The sequence below is a fragment of the Fundulus heteroclitus genome, chromosome 12 (assembly GCF_011125445.2).
Source record: "Fundulus heteroclitus isolate FHET01 chromosome 12, MU-UCD_Fhet_4.1, whole genome shotgun sequence".
In the NCBI taxonomy this organism is placed as follows: Eukaryota; Metazoa; Chordata; class Actinopteri; order Cyprinodontiformes; family Fundulidae; genus Fundulus; species Fundulus heteroclitus.
This window is the reverse complement of record NC_046372.1, coordinates 32,619,636-32,644,653: the sequence shown is the minus strand read 5'-3', so window position 1 is coordinate 32,644,653 and position 25,018 is coordinate 32,619,636. Positions and strand designations below refer to the sequence as shown.

The 25,018-nt window shown below is 41.4% G+C and overlaps 2 protein-coding genes across 3 annotated transcripts in view; one reads left to right on the top strand and one right to left on the bottom strand.

Annotated features, from left to right (window-relative positions):
- The first annotated feature begins 790 nt into the window (after window positions 1-790).
- On the top strand, window positions 791-18,086 carry LOC105926845 (glutamine--fructose-6-phosphate aminotransferase [isomerizing] 1). Of its 2 annotated transcripts, XM_012863317.3 has the most exons (19): window positions 795-902; window positions 2,988-3,095; window positions 3,957-4,064; window positions 4,162-4,287; window positions 4,397-4,455; window positions 4,558-4,692; window positions 4,778-4,839; window positions 6,264-6,343; window positions 6,434-6,542; window positions 7,457-7,620; window positions 8,861-8,956; window positions 9,423-9,520; window positions 9,700-9,820; window positions 10,056-10,213; window positions 12,185-12,299; window positions 14,142-14,269; window positions 14,633-14,800; window positions 15,556-15,717; window positions 16,392-18,086. In XM_012863317.3, exons 1-19 carry the CDS (start codon window positions 896-898, stop codon window positions 16,434-16,436), a joined length of 2,049 nt encoding a protein of 682 aa, XP_012718771.1. In that variant the 5' UTR covers window positions 795-895; the 3' UTR covers window positions 16,437-18,086. The 2 variants fall into 2 exon arrangements, with proteins under 2 accessions (XP_012718770.2, XP_012718771.1); XM_012863316.3 differs by having other exon boundaries at window positions 791-902; window positions 6,264-6,542.
- A 4,836-nt stretch (window positions 18,087-22,922) lies between these two features.
- antxr1a (ANTXR cell adhesion molecule 1a) overlaps window positions 22,923-25,018 on the bottom strand; it is a gene marked incomplete in the record, with an annotated part of 25,648 nt that continues 23,552 nt past the window's right edge. The window contains 1 exon segment of the mRNA XM_036144472.1: window positions 22,923-24,869. Coding sequence (XP_036000365.1) covers window positions 24,455-24,869 — 415 coding nt within the window.

The following is a 25,018-nucleotide window of genomic DNA, read 5'->3' as shown; positions in this document are numbered from 1 at the left end:
AGGTTCCTGGTTTGAATCCCACGCAGACTTCCACTCTGGCTCCCTGAGCAAGACCCTTATCCCCTTAATTGCTTACCAGGTTCTGCACAGTGGCAGCCCACTGCCCCCTAAGGGATGGGTTAAATGCAGAGGAAAAAATTCATTGGAATGTATGTACTGTATGTTGCAATGTCAATAAAGATTATACATTTCTGCTTGTGAAAAACACAGATAGCCAAGGTGAAAAAACTAGAGGAATACCCCTTATGTAACAGTGTTCTGCTGTATTTGTGGGGGGAAACAAGACTTCCACAGACATCCCTTTGTAGCAAGAATCTATCACAATATAGTCGGTATAATCATAGAATACTAATACCTCTCTTCCAATGCGCTACAATCTTAAAGAAGAAGAGAATGAAGATTTGTAATTACCGAAATAAATAAAAAAAAAATGCTGTGGATGATCACTTATATTTGGAGGGATTGTGGTATTTTAATGATTTCAGCTGATGCGTGTAGAAATTTGCGCAGTATACAATTTTTCTAATGATTCGCTAATTTGTTTCGCCAACGCAGGCAATAGCTCCAGTAATTAGGACGCTGGTGCTGATGTAGGAAATGCTGAACGGCATTCGGCAGGATCTACGAGCTGCTCGCGTTATCGCATCCTGATGCCACGTCACTGCTATGTACGTGTTTTGTGGGCGCAACCCGACTGGCACGGCGCTCGACCAATCAGATGCTGCCGCTGAAGAAGTCCGTCCGCTCAGGCGGACGCCTCGACCAATCAGAACGCGACTGAAGGAGGCGGTTCCGGCTCTATCTCAGGGAGGTCGGAAGGGGGCGAGGCTAACTGACAGGCGTCCCCAAGCTTCCCTAGACCCGAATAGCCGTAACTCGCAACAGCGCTGCAGTCATGTGTGGTGAGTGGTTATTCTTTTCGTATGTCGTTCCTTGAGAATATTACGCTATTATTTTTTTTATTTAGGGGGTGAAACAGGGGGCGAAATGAAACCGCGTAGGCTGTATGTTCAGTGTGAAGGCTGTTAGCTGGGTGGCTAACCTCGATGCTGTTAGCGAAAATGAGCTGGTGTTGTTGATGCTGCCGGCCAGCTAAATGTAAAACAGTCTGTCTCCTTCGCTGTCTGTGACCTGTGAGTTGTCGCTGTGAGCGTGTATGTGTCCGTATAACCTAACCCTAAACAAATATAATGCCCGCTGTCTTCCGTCTAACGACAGACGGCTAATGTGCCTTGCGATGACGCGCACTAACTTTCCACTTGCCTTTTTTTTTATCCAAGTCTGACTTATTGATCGAAATGATTGAAAATACATTTCTGCTTGTATTCAGCCTAAAATATATATAAAAAAATAGCTCAGGTCCTAAAAGTGAAACTAAACCCGTAGATCTCTCGGGGTGTGTTTGACTCCCATTTTATCATATAGATACTCATATCTACATACACGTGATGTTTTGGTGTTTAATCCCCCTTTTAGAGAAACAAGTGGAGATCTTTGGCAGCGTCTGTTTCTTCTGTTTCTACGTGTGACTGATAGCTGATGCCTCTGTCTCTCATCACTGCCATTACAATCTGACCAGACCAACAGGACCTGATAAACTAGTTTCCATTTCCATTTCATGCCTGTTTCCTCTGTGCTCAGGTTAATCTTTATTTTTTTCAGCCCCAATGCTTCGTCAAAGGTGGTTTTTGTGAGTCACTCAGCATTTTTTCCCCTGCCCCTCACCTCCTCCTTCCACCACTTGCTGTTCTGAATGAGCTCTCTATTTCCAAGCTTTCTTCAGGTTCAACATTTGCATTCATCTGTGAGCGAGTAGCCGTGTATTCGTGTCGTTTCATGCTCTCCTCTGGCCACGAGTCGTGTCCTTGCTTCAGCCAGTTGTTCCACTGAAATGTCGACGATCTCCGGGGAGAAATGAGAAACAAACCAGTTTGACTGGGTCTAAAGCAATATTGTAATGGTCAATGAGCCGGTTTAGTGTGATCCAGAGTGACGGCGGAAGTTTTCAAAATAAAATAAAAATGTCTCTGGCAATGATTTTTCCTGATGTCACAGTTAACATTTCCTGTCCTTTTAAAGCTTTTACTAGGACAATGTGCGGTTCTCAGATGACAGACTTAATACGCTCGGGTATTTGTTGCAAAAGCAGCCACTTTGAATTCCCCGCATCTGTCGTCCTAATGAATCCAGTCTGCTTAGTTTGTACATCATGGATAGGCCTATTTTCCTATTTATTTTCTATTGGTGTTTCACTTGTTGCTTTTAACTTATCATATGTTTGGCTTTTTAACCTTTTGTTATTGCGATTGCAATGTTTATGAACGTGTATCTCGCTGGGACATTCAACATTTATGATTTATTTACTCTTTTGTGCAGTTTTGTTGTCCCGAACTCCGTTGCCGTGTTTCTGTATGGCTGTCTTATTGTTATACAGCGTGGTTTTACCTCGTCTTCTTTGTTTTGTATTGCAAGATGAATTTCCCTTAGGAGACGATACAGCGTGTCTTATCCTATCTTACAAACGCGGATGTCTCTTTTAGAGTCCTCTAGGACAGGTTTGATGCAGATTACGCATCGGCTTGATGAATTTCACACACTTGCTTGTTGAAAGGGATTGCTGCTAAGTCAACATGACTCGACGCAGTCGGCATGGCCTCCTTAAATAAAGTCTTATTACCAATTGTCATTGTATGATTAACTGATTGTTGTATATTATAATTTGGAATGAGCTGAACTTTCTATAATAGGATCTGAATGTGACTGTATTGTACTGGGATTAATGTTCTATAAGCGAATCTGAATTGGACCTGTTTGCACAGGGCCTTGGAGCGGCACCTTACTGTAATCTGGCACTATATGAACTGAAAGTATTGAACCAGTTACGTAGCTGCCCTGGAAAACCACTCTCACGGCCACCTGATGCAGATACTTCCGCCTAGCAGGCATTTCGCTTAATTAAGTTCTTTGTCTTCTCTCCTGTTTCTCAGGAATATTCGCTTATCTTAACTACCACGTGCCAAGGACACGGCGGGACATCCTTGAGATCCTCCTCAAAGGTCTGAGACGCCTGGAATACAGAGGCTACGACTCAGCGGGTGAGAAAGACGGGGGAGGCACAAACCCACAGCCTTGTTTTTTCTATTCAGGGATCTGTCTCTTTCTACGACACTTTACTTGGGCTCTGCTCCTTGGCGGCTGCTAACATGGCTTTGTTATTTAATGTGTTGTTTAAAATGGGTTGTTGTGACTGCTGGGTTAGAGCAGCCTTTGTTTCAACACAAGGTTTTTCTATTTCCATCATTATAAAGTGTTCAGAGACTGAGCTCAACTAGCGTATGTATGCTTAACATGTTGGAGTGTGTAAAATAAAATAAAAAAATACATCAAAACAAGTGGGCTCAGTGGATATTATAAAAAGTGCAGAATACATGTTATAATACCTTGCTGTGTCCAATTAGACCAGTTTTATTGGCAATTCGATATTGATCTCAGGCACTAGCTGTGGAATCGATAGAGCAGGCTAACATTAAGCTTAGGTCAACAGACGATGCTTTAAAGCATGGAAACGATCTAATTCAAATGGATTTTGCTAATTGTGGCAAAAAGAGCTTATGTTTAACAACATAGTCTAGATGTAATGTGTTACAGGACTCTAAATCGATTATTAGAGGGTGTTTTTTGTATATTGGAGCCTGTAGATCTAATTTTAGCAAGTATAGCTTAAAAAAGTAAACCACATTTTCATACTTCAGCACCCAGTCTCTGGTTTTAGACTTTGTTGTCTGATAAATATTCCACTCTGGAAAAAGCAGGGTCATTAACCCCAAAATTGACCCAATTGACCCAAAATGACATTCGTGCATTGAGATAAAGGTAAACTTGGGGCAAGTGCTGTAAATATGGACTCTGCTCTATTTTCTTATGAAGTTTTTTTTTTATTTATTTTTTATTGTTAGGTGTGGGAATCGATGGAGGCAACAACAAGGACTGGGAGTCAAATGCCAAGACTATCCAGCTGATCAAGCAACGTGGAAAAGTTAAGGCTCTCGATGAGGAGATTAACAGTAAGTTGAGATCAAGCTTGTTTGAATCAGTCAGAACGATGAACTAGGAGCCTTTTAAAAAAGATTTTTCTTTTGTTTTTGTTTGTTTGACCTTTAGAGCAGCAGGATATTGACCTGGATGTGGAATTCGATGTTCACCTTGGCATTGCTCACACCCGCTGGGCGACCCACGGCGTGCCCAGCCCAGTCAACAGTCACCCACAGAGATCGGACAAGAACAACGGTCAGTTGTTCTATGAATGCCAAAATAAAGGGCTCGCTTCGGCTCGGTTGACCAGTGTGCAGCTGCCGTAGGTTTCTAATGGTTTATGACGATCCCTCTTGGTTTGCAGAGTTCATTGTAATTCACAACGGGATTATTACCAACTACAAAGACCTGAGGAAGTTCCTGGTGAGCAGATGATCTTTGTAACCGTAAAAAAAAGAAAAGAAAAGTTGTCATGAATTCACTCATCTCATAAACTCAACTCATCCACTCACATTCACTCCACAGGAGAGCAAAGGCTATGAGTTCGAGTCAGAGACCGATACTGAGACTATTGCCAAGCTGGTGAAGTACATGTATGACAATAGGGAAAGTGACGACATCAATTTTGCCACGCTGGTGGAGCGAGTGACGCAGCAGCTGGTGAGGAGGAGCTAAGAAAAAAATCAGTGCCTCAGAGGTAGTTAGACATACAGCGCTTTCTTTAACATGTCCTTTCCCCTGACAGGAAGGAGCCTTTGCTCTGGTCTTCAAGAGCGTCCATTACCCTGGAGAGGCAGTTGGCACAAGGTACGCTTTTGCTGATGTAGAGGAAATGTTGCTTAAAGTTGACTTCAGTTTAAAAATCAGGATCCCGGGTAGTGTAAAATTCTCGAAATGTCTTGTAAAAGTATTCACCCCCTTTGGGTTTTTTACCCAGTCTGTTTACATTCCAACTTGTAATTTAAATGTTTTTTTAATCTTTATTTTATGTGATGGATCTGCACAAAATTGTCTAATTTTGTGAAGTGAAATTAGGAGAAAAAAAGAATTTAAAAAAAATTAGAAACTGGTGGATATATATGCACATACATTGGCATGTGCATATATATCCACCCCCACTGCTCTGAAGCCCCTAAAAAGTCACACAACTAGTGAAATGAGGTACACGTGTGTGCAATCTGGGTGTCAGTATAAGCAAGTCCTTTGTGAAAGGCTGCAGAAGCTGCAGCACCACTAAGCAGGAGGCATCACACCATGAAGACCAGGGAGCTCTCTAAACAAGTCAGGGACAAAGTTGTCAGGGTAGGTTTATAAAAAAAAAAATATTAAAATCTTCCGCCATCTGATCCGTCATGGAAAGCACGTGATACCGCAGCAAACCCATTAAGAGAGAGCCGCCCACCAGAAACCACACCGGGCCAGGAGGGCATTAATCAGCGAGGCTGCAGAGACTAAGGCTACATTGACACTGCAGGGCAATGTGACCCAAATCCTGATCTTTTTCAGCCAAATTTGGATCTTTTCACCCCCCCTCCCAAAAAAAAATCTGATTTGTGCTACTTCCAGATGTGGTACTAATTCAGATACGTATTGGATATTTTTCAAAGCATTCACAGCTTGAACGCTCATGTCACATTTTATCTGTCTTTCACGTCACTCTCCTGTCTCCCACTACACATCCACAGCAGCAGCAGTTAGCGCTCCATAAAAAAACGTTGTTAGAGCTGTGCTGCTTTCTTCTTATCTCACTACGTCTTGCTATGAAGTGGTCTTAACATTGCTCCCATTGCGCAACAGTTTTCTAATAATAACAGGGAGAGATGCCGGCTGGTATCAGCGTTCGGTTTTTTTTTTCCCAATGGGATTTTTTTTTTTAAACAAAACTTTATTGAACATTTCTAGAAACAATTACATTCACTATTACTTCCATAAACAGCAGCTGCTCTGTGACGTCTCCTGTTATCTGCGCTTGAAGGTTGCTTGAGGTAACCCTGAAGGAGCTCCACAGCAGAGACTGGAGGATCTGTCCATAGGATCGCAATAAGCCGTACGCTCCATAGAGCTGAGCTTTATAGAAAAAGTGGCCATTAAAAAGCCATCAGTTGGTGTTAAAAATAAGAAGGCATGATTTGAGTTTACCAACATGCACGTGGAGTAGTCCCCAAATGTATGGAGACAGGTGCTCTGGTCAGATGAGACTAAAACTGAACATGTTTCTGTGTTTTGTGCAGGAGAGGAAGTCCACTCCTGATGGGAGTGCGCAGTGATCACAAGCTGTCCGCTGATCACATCCCAGTGCTCTACCGCTCCTGTAATTATTTCTGCGTCTGTTCCTTGTCTGATCAATCACAGTTTTCTATAAAATATTGGAACTTTAGCCCTCATTGTTTTATTTCTCCAGCTGGAAAAGACAAAAAGGGCTGCAGTGCCCTGCCCAGGACTGATCAGGACACCTGCCTGTTCCCAGTGGACGAGAAAGCCGTGGAGTACTACTTTGCATCTGACGCGAGGTAAAAAGATCCCTGTGCATTGTCTTTCCACTTCTTATGGTGCTTTGCAAGTATTCCCTTTGAACTTTTCACAGTTTGTCACATTAAAATCATAAACTTCAATGTGTTTGAGATTTTAGGTGATAGACCGGCAGAAGTAAAATGAGGCATAGTTTTCATAAATGCTTTAAAACAAAAGTCTGAAAAAATGTGAACTAAATTTGTCGCCTGCACTTTTTACTCTGAAACCTCTAAATAAAATCCTGTGGCACCAATTGCCTTCAGTAGTAAACTAAGTCCACCTCTTTGTAGTTTAATCTTGTTATAAATCCTAATTTTAGGTTTGTCAGTGGACATTACTGCTTCATTAAGACGAACAAACACATCAAGCAGTTCAGGGATCCTTAATCAGAGAAACAGTCAAGAGACCCATGTAACTCTGGAGGAGCTGCAGAGATCCATAGCTTAGGTAGAAGAATCTATTGATAGAGCAGCTATTAGTTTTCTGCTTAACAAATCTTGCCTTTATGGAATAGTGTTTATTAGAAAGCCGTAAATTGTCCCCTCCACAGTTTGCTACAAGCCATGTAAGGGAAACAGCAAACATGTGGAAGAAGAAGCTCTAGCCAGCTGACACCAACATCTAACTTTATGGTTTGCCTGCAAAAACACTCTGTGTTTGAAAAGTGAAACTACAAACACACCATCTCCACGGTGGTGGCAGTATCATGCCATGGGGATGCATCTTTTGTTTAGCAGGACCAGGAAAGTTGATCAGAGTTTGTGGTTTTGATGGACGGATTATGAAAAAATTCAAGAGGTATGAATACTTGCGAGGAACTGTGACACGCTGTAGTTAAAGTACCGCTTTATCGATGTACCTAGAACCAAATGTTTCACTTATTTTCATTGTGGCTGATCTCTCGTAACGCCAGTGCTGTAATCGAGCACACCAACCGGGTGATCTTCCTGGAGGATGACGACGTGGCGGCTGTGATGGAAGGCCGGCTGTCCATCCACAGGATAAAGCGCCGGGCAGGGGACTACCCGGCCCGCGCCATCCAGACCCTGCAGATGGAGCTGCAGCAGATTATGAAGGGTGAGGCGACAGTCACTGTTGCCCGTTGGCATTTTCTCCCGTCCTCCAATTACTGCTTATCAGACTTACTGATAAATTATAATTTTCCTTTAAACCCCGTCATTAACCCCTTTGTGAAATGTACTGGTGGTCGGCTGCCTTAACGGTTTACCCTGAGGCTAAACTGTTTCCTCCAAATAGTTAAAACACATTTGCATTAGTCGAATAAATCTTAACAAAATGAACTTTTTTAGGGAATAAACTTTGTTGTCCTCTGTGTCTGAGTTGATATCTGCCTGTAGTTAACTAGTGTTGACTAAAGCCTGCCAATACTTTTTATTTCTTCCTTTTTAAAAGTCAAACGTTCATTTTAGCAGCATCACTGTGGTTACAAATAACAACTGTAAATGGGGCCTATCATATCCCTTACCATATTTATTTATAAAGCACTTTACAAGAACAAAGATCAACAAAGTGCTGTACGCGTAGTGAAAATAACTAAAATTAAAATAGACAAAAGTGCTGCTTTTTTCAGCTCCTTTACTGCTTTTACTTTTGTAAAAATGTAATAAATGTACTCATCACACAACATAAAAGTGAACCTTCTTGAAGCTGGACCTCTTGAGCTTCATCGTCTCTGGTTGCTGCCAGTTCAGTGTGCTGCAGTAAATCTAAACTAGTTCACTTCAGCATTAATTTAGCTGTTAAAGTCTGTTTTGTGTGTGTGTGTTTTTTTTTTTTTCTTCGCCCTCTTACTTTCCCAGTATAGTCCAGCAGAGGGCAGGGGGGAACTGATGTTGGCTCCTCTTCACATTCCTTTAGAGTCCTGTAATTACTCAGCCTCTCTCTCCTCTGTCTCTTTTTTTCTGCAGCTTTTCTGCTGAATAACCTAATTTGTGTGACCCAAATCGCTGTTGAAGGCAGGCTTGGAAAAAAAAAGAAAAAACTGCAGCATTTCTGTCTGTCACAGTTTGTTGTTGCTGGGAATTAAACATCTGATTTTTATCTCTTAAAGATTTTTTTTTTTTCTTTTTGAAAGATTCATCTTATGTGGACATACCCCCTATAGTTCCAGGAAATCTGAACTAGCAGTGAAGCACTTTTTAAAAAGGAGTTTTTATTTAGTTTCATTTAAAAAGCTAAAGTTTCCACAAGATCGTTCCCTGGTGATCTCATGTGGGATCACACTGACGCTCTCTGAGGCTCTCAAGGTGTCCGGCTGTCGTAAATGTTCTCCTTTTCTCTGATCCCCACCTCACAGGCAACTTCAGCTCCTTCATGCAGAAGGAGATCTTTGAGCAGCCAGAGTCTGTGGTAAACACCATGAGGGGCAGAATCAACTTTGACGACAACACAGGTTGGAGAGTTGCTTGGATTTGACTGCTTTTCTTAGATGTTTTAACCTTTAGTTATCAAGATTATTGTTTTTTTTAAGCAAGATAATAATTTAAAAATTATTCATGCCCTCTTATTTGGATTGCCATGCATCATTTCCTTCCACTTGCAGTTATGCACCATTTTCTGTTCTGTTGGTCTATCACATTAAATCCCAAGAAAATACACGGTCGTTTTTGAAATATGGCAAAGTTCACGAGTTATGAACATTTTTGCAAGGCAACATTGATCCATTTCATAAAAAGTTATCAAAAAGTCCCAGGAGACAAATTTAAAATCTTTTATTTCCTTACAGAAAATATATATATTTAGCTATTGCATATAGTTATCCAAGCTAAACCTGCCTTCATTCTTTAGTTCTAAGAATGAAGGAAGCATGATGACGTTGTTGATGGGCTGTTTTATTGTTTTTTTTATTTGCCTTTTAGTAACTCTGGGTGGACTGAAGGACCACATCAAAGAAATCCAAAGATGTCGGCGGCTTATTCTGATCGCTTGCGGCACCAGCTACCATGCTGGGGTGGCTGTAAGTAGTACTCAGCATGTCACATTTCCCTCTTGGTCCCTAATTACTCACACCATTACTTTGATGTGCGTTTGGACACAGGCAGGAGGTTCATATCTTTCCACATTCCCTGCTTTGAGTCTGACTGACTTGTTTTAGCCGAACGACACTGACTGCTCGTTTGTCCCTCTCTCTCTCAGACCCGGCAGGTTCTGGAGGAGCTTACCGAGCTGCCGGTCATGGTGGAGCTGGCCAGTGATTTCTTGGACAGAAACACCCCCGTCTTCCGAGACGACGTCTGCTTTTTCATCAGCCAGTCAGGTGTGGATCTGTGTGCCATCTAAACCAGATTTAGTCCACATTCCCCATCTGTGCTTCAGGTTACCTGTAGAGGAACTAACCTGATTGTCCTTTGCGCTGTGCTCTGGAGGGCTGAAGGTTTTAACCTGACCGTGGGGGGCCTTGTGGTCTTTCTTATGAAGCTTTCTTAGACCAGGGGTCCGGTTCTGGCAGAAGTGGTTTCCTAACAAACTGGTTATGTGTGCCACCCCTGCAGGGGAGACTGCTGACAGCCTCATGGCTCTGCGCTACTCCAAGGAGAGAGGCGCTCTGACGGTCGGCATCACCAACACCGTGGGCAGCTCCATCTCCAGGGAGACGGACTGTGGCGTCCACATCAACGCTGGGCCCGAGATCGGAGTGGCCAGCACCAAGGTAACGCCCAGCAGCCACAGCTGCTCTCTGAAGCTGTAACACAGTTGTCTTTATGGACCTTGTTGTTGTTTTTTTTACACAGTTATATTTTTCAGGTAAAGTTAGGAGTCCACATTGTGTTTAATTTATTCACAAATTAAACTTTTTCTCATCTCTAAGACATTCTTGGACATGATTCTCATACTGTGTCCACAATTATTAATAACGATTAGAAAACTTCAGTCAGTAACTTTAGTATCTACATTTAGTTGGAAGAAAAATCCCATATTTACAAGTAGTTGTTTTTACAAAATAAGAAATTAGAGAATTTGATTCTTGTAAAATTTTCGTGTAATTAATTTTCAGTTTAGTCTCTTTTTTTCAGGCAGATCAGGTCAAAGGCTGACTTTGACCTATCTTGTTAATATAAGATAAACTTGTATTAATAAGGGATGTTAATACATTTCCAAAGCTTCTTGTTGGAGATCTGCTGTGAGAAGTTGAACCTTGGAGTCACCAAGTCTGCAGCGTATCCATGAGCTCCTATCTGGATGCCGACTGACTGTCAGCTCGCTGTAAACCTGCTTTTAGAAGCCATTCATTACCATTTTTTATAATTCAGAAACTCCACCACCAATCTGTTCCCACCTTTCGGAGCTTGACATCCTCTTGCACTCTAATCCGAATGCGAGTAGGAAAAAAAAAAAAAAAGAACCCTGGTATTATCAGCTTGTCTCATGTGAATGTAGATCCATTGGTATTTATGCCTCTCCCTCCTCTCACTTTAAAAACCAGAAGGATTTTCCAGCTGGGACTGAGAGCAAACAGCTAAACACTCTGGGCCAAACTTGTGTGCAGAGAGAGAGAGAGACAGTGAAGCAGGTCCTTTCCGGATCCAGACATTGGGCTTGGCTCACTGACTCTTTTGCTGCTCCAAAGCCCCATAGCACGCCTCAGAGACGCCATCCTTTATGGCTGTGTTGGTCGAGCCACAGACCCACCTTCACCAAACACTGAACATTTGCAGCTCGGCTCGTCGGATCAGTCGACGACTTCTAACTCACGCTTTTCCTATTATTACTCTGTTTGTGATTCATGGAAAAACTGGAGAATTGAGACAAAACGCTTTGATATCAAATTGTTTTGGCTGATCTGATGACAGGACTTGGAATAAGTCCACTCTATGAATTACATAACAGCATTTATTGGGATCTTGGAAGGTTACAGAGTTTGTCTTCAAGTTACAGTGAGAAGGATTTTTCTCTTGTCATATCTAAGAAGAGCAGATGTTGCGCAGTGCTTTAAAAACACAAAAAAAGCGTTGTGATATGTAAAAGATCACAGTTGCATGTAGAACTGACATGGTTGTTGCGTCACTGCAGACAGCAATGGCGATCGCAGTTCTCCGTGTTTGTGGTTAACGTGGCTTCAGAGGAAGAATAAAGTCAGTGTAGCGGTTTTACTGTTATTTTCTTGGCCCTAAATACGAGCATTCGCTTCACCCAGCGGGTTCTGTGACTCTCTGTGGCTTCTCTTAGGTCTCCCAAATGGGCATCGAAGGCCTCCAGCCGTGCTCAGAGAGTGGGTGGTGGTGACGACGCACTTGGAGGCTCAGATGTGTGTGAGAGGTTGAGCCGTTGCATTTCCACAATCATCAGAGTGGTATTTTAAATGGTAATGTTAGGAACTGATCAGGTTTTCCAGGATGAGCAGTTCGGTACCGAAGCCCGCTCCTCCTTTCCTTCCCCATCTGGGATACATTAGCAGCGGTCCGATTTAAAACGGGGAGGCAATAAGCTTCACAAACCTTATTAAAGGCCCGGTTCTTTACGCTCAGCGTGATGAAAAATAAAAACAGTTGTTTAGTAGTCTGGTAACAGCAGTATTTCACTCTCCTGTCTCCTTTAAGGGCGATGAGTGGGGCAAAATGCATCGATTATAAAATGTTTTGATGTATCTAATTCTTGATAATCTTTTCATTTCCCTCTGCAGGCCTACACCAGCCAGTTTGTGGCTCTGATCATGTTCGCGCTGCTGATGTGTGACGACAGAATTTCCATGCAGCCCAGACGCCGTGAAATAATCCAGGGCCTGAGAGTCCTTCCAGGTGAATCCAGACACTAACACTGAAGTATAGCCAGGGAAGTCCTAAACCCCGAGAGAGGATGAAATGCTCAAAAAAATAAAATAAAAAATACAGCTGTCAGACCAAAAATAAAGCATTTTCAGAGCCTCTTATTTATTAATGCAACCAAGTCACTTGGATGAGAAAACCAAGTTAAGAGAGAAGCGTGGAACAAGAAGCAGGAGGTGAGGGAGGCAGAAGGAAGAGTACTGGCGTCTGCTTTGTTGTGTGCTTGCCTGGATCTGAAGCATATATTATGATAACAGTGATGGCAAACTGATGAGGAATCTCCCTCTAGTCTCAGTCCCAGCCCATAATAATCGGCAGCGCCTTGCAAATGTGTTTTTCGTCTTGTTACAACCACAAACTTTACAGTGTTTTACTGGGATTTTGGGAATAGACCAACACAAAGTAGCTCATAATTGGGAAGCAGGAGGTTAAATGAAATGTTTTTTGTAAAATTGTTTATGTTTAAAAATCTGAAAAGTGTGGCAGGCATTCATATTCAGCTCCCTTTACTGTGATGCTCCTAAATGAAATATAGTGATAACTCCCTTCTGTCCCCTAATTAGTGAATAGTGTCAATTTGCGTGTAATTTATTCTGTGCATTAATCCAGCTGTTCTGTGGAGTTATCACAACATTATTAGAGAACATATGTAAATAGCGTCATGGAGAGCAAGGATCACAGATTAGAGGTCTGGGAGAAAGGTATGGAGGAGTTTAAAGTGGCATTGGGTTGTAAAAACTGTATCTCCAAGCTCTGAACATTTTATAGAGTGTTGTTTAATCCATAAACATAAACCGGGTATGAAACACAACCAATGTGTGGTGCTGTGTTGAGACTAAAGACACAGTCTGTCTTGGCAGCAGTGGGGCAGAAAACCTGGTGGGGATTTAAAAAGACTTAAGACTGAAGCAGATGTTTACCTTCCAGCAGGACATCAAACTTGAACATACAGCTAGATATGCAACGTAATGCTTTAGATCCAAAGAGGGGCATGAGCTGGAATGGCCCAGTCAAAGTCCACACCTAAAACAAGTGGGAGTTTGTGAGAAAACACTTTTTACTTCCAATCTGATGGAGTGATCTAGTCGTTAGGTGTTCAAAGTCTGCAGAGATATACCTGAAAAGAGTCGCAGCTGTAATTGCAGTGAATCTGGTTTCTACTCAGGGGGGATGCATACAAAAGCCCGCCCACTTTTCATATTTATCTAAAAAACGATGGGCAACCATTTAGGGCTGCATGATGCTAGGAAAACTCATGATATGTGAGGCTTTTTTGCTGAATACAATAACATGTCTTGTGATAAACCAGTAAAAAAAAGTTAATGCATTTCTGTTTTGTGCTCATAGCAAACAGCAGACCCTGAATAACGGCTACTCTGGAGGAGTATCCATTATTATTTTTTTCTGGAGGAGCTCTCCAGTTTTGCCAATTAAACAACTTGTAGTTTCTTAAAGACTTTACAGCCTCTTCACCTTTTTAACAGATTTCTATGTCCGCATTAAACACCAGGTGTACAAAATATATTACAGACATAGAAAACCTTAATGTAAGTATTTTAATAATCTGCCTACATTTATTGCAATCTAAGCAGATCCCTGTGATGTTAATTTTGCACACAATGATCATTGATATAATTGTGCAGTCCTAAATCCATATATCCTTTCATCTTTTTACAACTATGCACTACTTTGTGTCGGTCTATCACATAAAATACACTAAAGTCTGTGGTTGTAACATCTCAAAGAGCTTTCACTCTCTCTCAGCAAAACACAAGAAACATGGCTTAGATTTTCTGTTGTTTTTTTTGTTGTTAGATCTGATTAAGGAGGTCCTCAGTTTGGATGATGAGATCCAGAAGTTGGCCACAGAGCTGTACCAGCAGAAGAGCGTGCTGATCATGGGCAGAGGATACCATTATGCAACGTGCTTGGAAGGAGCACTGGTGAGCGAATCCAGCTTCGCTTTTACAAGCTTTGTCAGATTGTTCTTTCGTTTTCATCGCCGTATGAGCGTTTTAATAATGCTTTTAATTTCTGTAACAGATGTGGTTTGAAAGAGGTGCAGAAATAAACCTGGTCTCAGGGGGACTGTGTTGATTCAATGGTTGCTCATCATGTGGAATAAATTCTGTAATAAATAATTGGGTCATTAGATCACACTCTTAAGCAGACTATGCTCTATGTCAGGCTTTTGAGATCTTGGGAAGGATGCGCTTCTACAGCGTGAATCTAGAGCCGTTTGGTTTACAACTTAAGGCCTATCTTTGTTTAATCTGTTTGCTTTTGACTCTTTTCTTCCTCTGCAGAAAATCAAGGAAATCACCTACATGCACTCAGAGGGTATCCTGGCCGGAGAGCTGAAGCACGGTCCGCTGGCCCTGGTGGATAAACTCATGCCCGTTATCATGATCATCATGAGGGACCACACCTACATCAAATGCCAGAACGCCCTGCAGCAGATCGTTGCACGTCAAGTAAGGCCTATCCAAGCTAAATGCTAGCATTTAAAAATATATCTGTTATAGGAATCATTCTCAGACTTACTTTAATGATCCCAGGGGGAAATTACTACTGTTACATGCTCCAGAATACACACATTGTTATATATATATATATATATATATATATATATATATATATATATATATATATATATATATATATATATATATATATATATATTTACAACATTCTACATAAGGTAATACCATATCACAATAGTCATATTACTTCACCTTGGGAATCCCAGTGAAGTGATGGTGACTTGTGCAAAGAACAGTACAGAGAATGCATAAAACACAGTTTTAATCATATTAAAAGACAGTTTTAATCATATTGTGCCATGTATGCACACATCAAGTGTGTGCATGCATGGCACAATATGATATCCTGCCAAATATTTCACCCAAGCAGTCTTTTGCAATTGCAGCATTGCACGCATTGATATTGGAGTGTCAATGCTGATGAGATTGTTTCAGCTTTCCTCGGCCTGATGTGACGGGTCAAGTTTTGTTTATGAGCTCATTCAAGTCCTCTTTGAGCCACACCTCAACTTTTTCCCCTCAGTCAATACAGGGGAGGTGCTGTTAGAGCGTGACATCAGTTTTCAGTAATATGTAGCACATGCAGCTTTAAAAGCAAGGTGACGGTCAACAGAGCAGGGAAATCTCTTTTTGAAGCTTTTTTTGATGCCTGTTCAGTTGATTTCTTTTCTTTTCTTGATGTCCAGGGTCGCCCCATAGTGATCTGTGACAAAGATGACAGCGAGACCATGAAAAACTCTTGCCGCACCATCAAAGTGCCTCACTGCGTGGACTGCCTGCAGGGCATCCTGAGCGTCATCCCTCTGCAGCTGCTGTCCTTCCACCTGGCTGTCCTCAGAGGATACGACGTAAGTTCTGTCCCTCCATTGTGACCTGAACGCCTTCTCAAAAAAAATAAAAATAGCCACGCAAACAGATCCTGGAGCCTCCCACTCTCTGATTATCTTGCCTAATAACTTAATTCATTACCAGAAAACCGAATCTGAAACACACGCCAGAGGAATGTGCTTGCTTCATAGGCAAACAGTGGAGAGCCACCAGCAGAAATAAACACGGTGTGTTTATATCCAGATAAAAGTGTTCCCGACAGACTTCAAAAAGCAAAACAAGTTAGAAAGTGGCCAACTAAGAAGACCTTTCAGGGAAGGCCTTTTCAAAGGCCAGCGTAAATAAGTGGGTCATGTAATCGGACTCGGCACTGATGCAACTATGGAGCAGCAGAGATCGCACACACCTCTGTTTGCACAAAATAACTCTAACTCTGCTCACCTCCATTCCTTTTTGCAGGAATTATTAGATAAACTCTTAACAAGCAACTATGGTGCCTTACAAAAGTATTCATCCCCCTTGAATATTGTATGTTTACAGCTTGCCAGCAGCTTTTAGTCATCAGCGGACATCTTCTTAACCAATTATTCTTAGTGGGTCCCAAGAACCAACTAACTACTGTCGCTCCACTGTTTTATTGCTGTTATTATTACGTGTTTATCTGTTTAATTGTTATGTTGCTGTTTAAATTCAGGTGGACTGTCCAAGAAACCTGGCCAAGTCTGTGACGGTAGAGTAGATGGAGTCCGTCGCCTGATGACAGAAGTCTGACAGGCACACATTCAAACACTGACGTCAAGGGAGCATCTGTATGAAGAAGAGAAAACTGCGTCCTTTTTGGGTTTCCAATGTTGTCGCTCTTTTTAATGCAATATTTTAGGCGAGCCTTGTGAATGTCTGTCGCATTTTATTTGTGTATCACTGTGTTCGATTCCTTAGAAACTTCTGGCTTCATTGTCAAATTACTTTTAGTGATGATTTGAGTGTGGTGGCATCGTCGGGGCCGGCATCTTTGTCACATTATGTTGTTTTACATGATAGCAGTCAACAGTGAGTATATGGTTACTTTTTTTGTTCAGCAAGTTGTGACCAATCAGCACATTTGTTGCTGATTGGTCTCTGTGGGAGCTCATCTTTAAGCTGTGGGCTGAAAGAAGTTCGGCTTTAAAGACCTTCCTGGCTCGTTTTCTCTTTTAGTGCAATGATTTGTAGGTTAGTTGGGATAACTTTCCTTGGCAGCTAATGATTTAAAGCGTTTTACTCCTTGTCTGAAGTAAACCACAGACTTGAATCATTCCAAGCCGTAGGTCATCTCTTCTTCATAATTGCAGCTCAGTTTTGTGTTAGTTTCCCATCTTGGACTTTTTTTTTTTTCCTTCTTCTTCTTCCAAGGATAAAGGAGTAGCATCGCATATCAGATCGTAGAAAAATGCTCCTTGTGTATGTTACAGATCAGCATTGTGTAACCGGATGGGTATAGTCAAATTCTGATTGGGATTCTGTTGCCTCAAAGAGATCTTGCTGCTTGTCTTGTGTTTAATTACAGCTACATTAACTGAAGTAAGTAGTTAAATGTTTCTTATCTGAAGCTGAAGCCCTCCTTCTGCCGCCATGACAGTTGCCATTGCATTCTGGGACCATTTGTTACTTGCGTTTCTTTTGTTTCCTATGTTTTCCTTTTTAAGTGAGTTTAGTTTCATTATGCAGGGTACTTTATTTTAAAAAGTGGATGTTGCGGTTTTTCTAAAATGTCAAACCAAAAATCTGTGCAGCAGCTCTGACGATTGCAAACCAAAACGCGTGCATCTTGTGTTCATCTACTGCTATCGTAGCAAGCTCTAATTTTGGCAGATTTCGATGTATGAAGACTGTAAGGAGGACTGTTTACTGTGCACTGTCATGGTTCTGTGTTTACTGATATATAAAGTCAGAGGCGATTTGTTTGTCTGTGAGCCTTGATGCTTGTTTCCGTCAAATGCTGGAGAAAGGACAACGTGCACGCAGTTCAGACGAGCAATGGAAGTAGAACCGCACATTTTTGGTTTGAAGATATTTAACACCTTTACGATCAAGCCTTAATGGGTCCTGAGCCAGAAAGGGGGGATTGAAAATAGATATTGTTACAGGTAATTTTTATTTTTTTTAAATCCTCACTTATCTTATTGATTTTTCTTTTTCGACTTGATGAAGTGACCAGTGGGATGTTGTTGGAGTTGATGCAATAAAGTGTCTGAATTTGTTTGCTTTAAAGATGCAATGTAATTTTCATTCATTACCTGATGTACACTGACAATAAACACAACTAGGTGAAGAATGTGTTTGTCCTGCAGGATCTCACAACCATTAAGATTTTTTTAAACACTCTGAAATTAAAAACTACAATGTCAAATGTGTGTGTGTTTGGGTTGATGACATCACAACAGGCGGAGGAATCAGTGGATGAGCAGATTTCACCATTAAATTTTTATTCCCCGCCCCTGTGATGGATGCTGCTATGGATGGCAAAGCTGAAGCAAATGGGGACCCTGATGATCTTCAGAAAACTTAACTGGTTTTATTTATTTGTATTCCTGTTTAGATCGTTCCATCTTATCGGTTTGTGTGCATGTTCACCAGTCTAAAAATGAATAAATGCCATATTCTGCTTATATCACCTGAAATAGTCTGAGCTCACACTATTTTAGATATCTCTGACTACATTTCTTGTTTTTTTTTTTTTTTTGTACCTTTAGTGGTGGTATAGGTCATTGGATCAGCAACATTTGTAATCCAGAGAGTAATGTCTGCCCTTGCTCCTGCTAAATAAAAAGTCTCGAGCCGCAAAACCTTCATGAGTGTTTGGGAAAAGGATAGCTTAAGTTTTTCATTACCTACGTTACAAAATACGTTTTATGGCCAAAATGTCCTTTCAAAACAAAAATATTTTCTTCATAGATGTGAAAAATAATTAGTGGACTGTCTGCCTGGCAATTTTCCACTGTAGCAGCAGTTGACGTAGCACTTCTGCAAGCAACGTGGAACCTAATTTTTAAAAAAAGCATCAAAGGATTTTTGACTACTTGGCTCAAAATAGTCACAGAGGAGCTTTGATAATAAAATCTACTCATTCCCATCTGCCCTGGTCCTCTGCACCAAACCACTTCCATGAGTTTTCCTATTTCCTGAAGTCCATACAGTGTTCGCACATATGGCTCAAAAGTTTTCTTGCATCCGGGGAGTAAAATGAAACGCCACTGAAGGACAAATCTGGTTTTAAAAAAATGCAAATAAAGAGGGGTAGGAAAAAAAAAAGTACACTGCATGTAGTGTAAAAACTTTCACCTTTTGTGATGTTACACCTGTGCAGGCCTGCAGCTCTTGTTTTTACAGGAGTGGACAGTATCTTTAATTTGATAATTTAAACACAGTTTGCAAAAATACATAACCTGACCATGACACGTTATATAGTGTAGCAACTATCAAAGTAAAGGTTTGGCTGATTTTAATGAAATGTCTGGCAAGAGGTTTTAAAATCTTTTGATCCAATATTTCAAATTTATTTATTACAATTAAAAACATTTGAAATACAGTTAAAGATTCACATTTTAAGTGTTAAAAGTTTACTTTCTTTTTCCATCCATAGCCATTTTGTACAATAACAGCAGAACTCAGGTACATAGACTCTTGCACATGCATCTTAAATGGACCACAGATTGGAGCTACCAGGCATTTAGAATATTGTCCCCGGTGGTCTTATAAAGACCCAAGAAGCTGAAGCAGTGGAGAAGGGCCCGAGGCGTCTGCATACAGTCGATGGGGCCAGCACTACCATGTGGATGAGGGCCAGGACGGTTGCAGAAACACACAGCGAATGGCGGCAGATTACAGGCAGCACACGCAGCACCACATGGACAGACTTTAACCACTGCACAGCTCTCCCTCCTTCTCCACGAACCGAAGACAGGCCGTTGATCCAGATGGTCTGAGAGGAACCCCAGGAGGACCGTCTCATGCAGCCAGATTGATCCAAGTCCTTTGGTGATGAGAGCTCACCGGTCAGCACCAGCCTGAGGAAGGTGTTCAGCTTCAGCAGGACTTTGAGCTGGAAAGCCAGGTTGTTGGTGAGGATGAGGGCCGCTTTAAGGAAGAGCTCGCTGCACATGCTCACCATTATAATGGCTTCACATGCAGCTTCAGAGTAATTGTAGAAGTCAGCCATAACTCTGAAGAAAAACCATCTTAATTCTCCAATCACTGGGAGTTTTTCATGGAAAAAGTTCATTGTGTGAGGCAGCCCAGAGCACAACAGCCCAGCCAGTGCAAACCAAAGCAGCACGTCAGCTTCAATCAAGCTGTTTTCAATCATCTGAGCAAATGAAAACAGGCGGCGTTACCATCCTCACCTCCACTCATTAAAGCTACAGCTGCATCTCAGTAAATTACAATCTCTGTAAAAACCTGGTTCATAACAGATATTGAAAAAGTGTTGCTCACTGTACTGATTTGTTAGACACCTATAGCAATATATTTTAAAACCCAAATTTTCCTTTTTCTAAAAATTTGAATAATACATAAAACCCAGTCAAATTTTTTTTTTTTTTTTTGCATAAACTCCTCTGAAAAAAATATGTCCAAGTCATTGTCAGTGCCTGGTAACATATTTTCAACTCCAAACCCAAGAAGACAAGAAACTGTGTGGCTATAACTTTTTATTCTCTTCATTCCTCTTAATTGTCCTCGTTTTTTTTCATGACCTGTCTGAGCCAGCGTCCCTTTTCTGCAGCTTGTCCACATTTCCTGAGGATTAGATGGAGTCTAATATTTTCCAGAGTAGATCACTCCATTCCTGCATGTGACATTAATGCAACACATTAACAGCTGAAATTAATCAGTCATATGCTTTTCGCTTTTTTCTATCACAGGGAGGGGTTGAGGTCGTTTGTGCTGTTCTGAAAACAGCCCCTCTGCTGTGAAAACCCAGAGGCAATATCAACTCTCTGCTGCTGTTGGTCAAAGAATATACAACAATTAAACATTCAATCAGAAGTATGCACATTCTAGTCTTAAGGTATAGCAAAATAAAAAGGCATGAAGGAAAGTTTTAAAACAAATGTGCACTGAGTAGAGAGGAGCTGAAGACAAAGAAAATCTGAAAAGTGTGGTGTGAATTTGTGTCAAAGCTCCCATGACTCTACTCTATAGAACCCCTGACAATTTCTCATTCATCTTTGCAAAACCAGAGACTAAAATTATTGCTCATTCTTTTTTTTTCTTTTTTCTTTTTTAACCAAACAGTTCATGCTCCTTTGATGCTTTGAGCTGTCCCACTGTTGCTCCGGTTGTACTGTTATGGTCCATTTACCGCGGAAGTCGAAGTGACGTAATTTCCGAGTTGATAGCATTCCAGTTTCCTGCCTGTCTGACAGTACGAAAAACTATTGTTAAACATACAAATACAGCCAACCTGATATCTCAGGATACTTTTCAAAGTCAATGAACATGAAACATTAAAAGACCCAGTGTGTAAGATTTTGACACAGAGTATCTGCTGGACCACACTGCCCCTGTTTCTAACATAACGCCAAAAATAAACTTCTTTTATATTGAATTGACTTACCTGCTGTCCAGCAGAAAGCCTGCAGCCTCCGCATCCATTTTAAATTCCCATTCTTTCATGAATGATCTCCACCTGGTAATAATAGCTGCATCGATATAGACTCTCATTTTCTCCCAGAATTACTTCTTTTTCTTTTCTTTGTTACTTTCTCTTCCCTCTTGCTGGGCAAAGAGTATGGATGGTCGTCTATTTCAAAAGAAAACGGGAAATAGAATGATCTACGGTCATCTTTGCTTGTTTTCTACTCCTCCACCGACAGCACGTCTTCATATAAGAGACAGATACGGAAAACATGTAGGGCTGACAAGTTTGTCCCCTTTTGGCCACTGTAATCAGAAATAGCGACGCAACATGGTGTCTTCCAGTGGGTGCACCAACACCTATATATTTATAAACTACTAATTCTAAGTTATGAGAACACTTTCCTTTTTGATGTGATGTTATTAGACTTTACCAGAATATGTATTTATAAAAGCAATACTAGATTTTTTATTAATTAAAAGTCAAATTAGTCACACACTGTCCCTTTAACTAAAGGTTCCACTGTGGCCACAACAATACTGGTAAATCAATAACAATGACACTGTTCTACATGGTATTTTGTGCATTTAAACAGTGTTTAAACACGCCCTCTTCTGAACACTGAAGAGTAGTATGTATACGAATGACTAAATGTTACATAGATAATAGAGAACTGGAAGTATGAAGTTTTACTAAATGTTGCTGCCAGTAGCAGCCATCTTGAATCTGGAAGCGGGGTATGGTCTTGTTGCACTGACTTTCCAGGTCATAATTCCGACTTTAGGGGACGTTCCAGTTAAAATTCCCTACTTGTTCATATTGAAAGCACTAACCTCTGACTTAGTCTCAAGTCTTTCATTGCCTCTAACCAATTTTCTTCCAGGATTGCCATTTACGTAGCTCCTTCTTCCTTCTCATCACACCTGACCAGCTTCGCCGTCCCTGGTGCAGAAAAGCCTTCATACAGCGTGATGCTGCCACTGCCGTGTCTCAGTGTAAGGAGTGGGTCTACAGGATAGGGTAGAGTGTTACTTTTCTGGCACACATAGCGTTTTGCATGCAGGCCAGAAAGTTACATTTTGGTTTCATCTGACCAGAGTACCTTCCTATATATGATGAATGTTTCCCTACATGGCCTGTGGCAAAATTCACACATACTTTTGCGGGTTTCTTCTAACAGTGACTTCTTAATTAAAACTCTTCTGTAAGATTGGTGGAGTGCACAACTGATAGTTTTCTCACCTGAGCTGCAGATCTGTACAGCTCCTCCAGAGTTTCCATGGGAAATTTGGCAGCTTCTCCCTCTCCTTTCTCAAAGTCAGTTTAAGTGTATGGCCATCTCTTGATAAGTTTTCAGAACACTTCATTTTCAGGTATACACAGACCATTGCTTTTTAAACTTTTCAAAGTTTGGGATATTATTTTATAACCCATACCTGCTTTAAATGTCTCCAAGACTTTATCTCTGACCTGTCTGCTATGTCCCTTGGTTTTTGTGATGCTGTTTGTTCACTAGTATTCTCCAATAAACCTCTTAAGACCTCACAGCACAGCTAGAGTTAACCGAGTATCAGACTAAAACAGGCTGAATACAAATGAAGACCACCCTTTTAAGATATGTAATTATAAAAATCTGGAAACCATTTATTAGCCTTTTTTTGTGTTGGTCTATCACATGAAATCCAGATACAATACACTGTAAACTGTGACTCCAATGTTACCAAGTGAATAAAGTTCATGGGGTATGTAAACTTTGCAAGGCGCTCCAATTAAGTAGGCCAGCAACCATGCTGGGTGTAGGATCCAAAACTTTCCCCAAGACACTTTGAGACGATAATGTAGAGATGTGTTTAACCATTTACTAGTTTAAACAGGCCCTTTTTTTAAAATACACATTAGCTGAACAAACTGGGGAATTTTACGACGTTTAGACAATTCAATTTTAAGATTTCAGGTGATAAGAGATGAGACAAAAAAAAAAAAAGAAATCTGTGAGAACATTGGAGCTGGTGTCTCCACAAACTTCACACTACAAGTGAGCACAGCTTAATGTCACAAATATGAGCTTACCATGTCCCTGATGAAAAAAACAAGATGGTTTAGGGATTTAATAGTGCACAACACATGAACTATCTGCTAAGGTGCTGTTGGTGTTGAACAATATAAACCAGTTTTGGAGCAGGATATGCCCCCCACCCCCATCTTTGCTTATTTTAGCAAGCCACTGCCAAATCGTATGCTTCCTCATTCCTCAGGTCCAGACTGAAATCCAGACCTGTCCATCACTGTCAATATTTGGCACATTTCGAATAGAAAAACCTGCAGAGAATGGACCCGTCTGCTGACATGTTTCTATATCAAGCAAGTATTCTACTTTTACAGCTACAGCAGCTGTTGTCTTCAGCTTCCAAACAATGATACTGAACCCCAGTGGTAAATATACAAGAATGTGGTTGTGCATCATGTGTCTGTCCTTGAGTAAAAATGGATAACAAAGCATTTCTTGTTTCTCCTTTGTTCAGTTTTTGTAAAAAAGAAAGGGGGAAAAAAAGAAAGAAAGGCTAGAAAAATGTAAGATAAACATCTAAAAAAAAAAACATAATTGAAAACTTTATAAAAAACTAAAACCACAAAGCTCACAGAAACCTTCTTTTGCATGCAGCTGCTGAAACTTTAAAAAAAAGTCTGCTGGAAGCCAAAAACATTTGAAGCCCGAGTTTCATCTTTCGTCAGAAATATTACAACTGACAGGCGTGCATTTTAATGTCATGACCAGTACATGCAGGAACTTTAGTCCAAGCTCCTTAGGATTCATCCAAAATTATGTCCGCATGGAGGGGTCAGTGGGTTCTGTGGCACCTCTGAGCATCATCTGCACAAATGTTCTGGACCCGGTCTGCATGATTTCATTTGTGTGAGCTGTCTATAGAGTGTAATTCAAGCATCTTAAGTAGTTGCAGTGTTCTGCTAAGTGTGTACAAAAGTCACTGTAGACAATTAGCTGGACAGAAGTCCTTCTGGCCTCTCTCCATAGGGCAGGAGACACTCACATGTCCTTGCTTCCAAGCACAAATGACATCCCTGCCAGTTGACCACTGGTCGCCTTACGTTTTGCATCTCTCCTGTCTGCTGCCACTGCTCTACAGGCTAGGACGGGGCGGTGGACGGGCCGGTGGGGGGGCTCGCCCAGGGGGCGGTGCTTGTGGAGGAGGCGGCGGCAGTGGGCCAGCTGGAGGGGCACAGGGTGGAGGGGTGGGTGGGGACACTGGTGGAGCAGGTATGTAGGTGGTGGAAGGAGGAAGAGCTCGGTTGGGAGGCGGCGTGTAAGGGGGAGGGGTGAGGGGTGGCGAGGGAGTGGGGATGACAGGAGGAGGCGGTGAAGGAGGTGATGGAGGCATGGAGAAAGAAAAGGACTGAGGGCTGCCAGGAGTCGGGGGCAGGGAGCCCTGGGGTGGAGGAGGACTTCTGTTGGGAGGGTTGCAGATGGGTGAAGGGTGGTAGTTCAAGTGGGGGTAGCGAGGAGGCGGTGACTTTATGCGGGTGAAGTTCATACATCTCCCCTGAAAATTTAACACAGAACATATTTCATTGAAATACATTATTGTACTTTTATATAAAAAAATAAACTAAAAAATAAACTAAATAGATTGAGATACACTAGTTTTCTTTTGGAAATCAGAGAATTCATCACCTACTGCCCACTA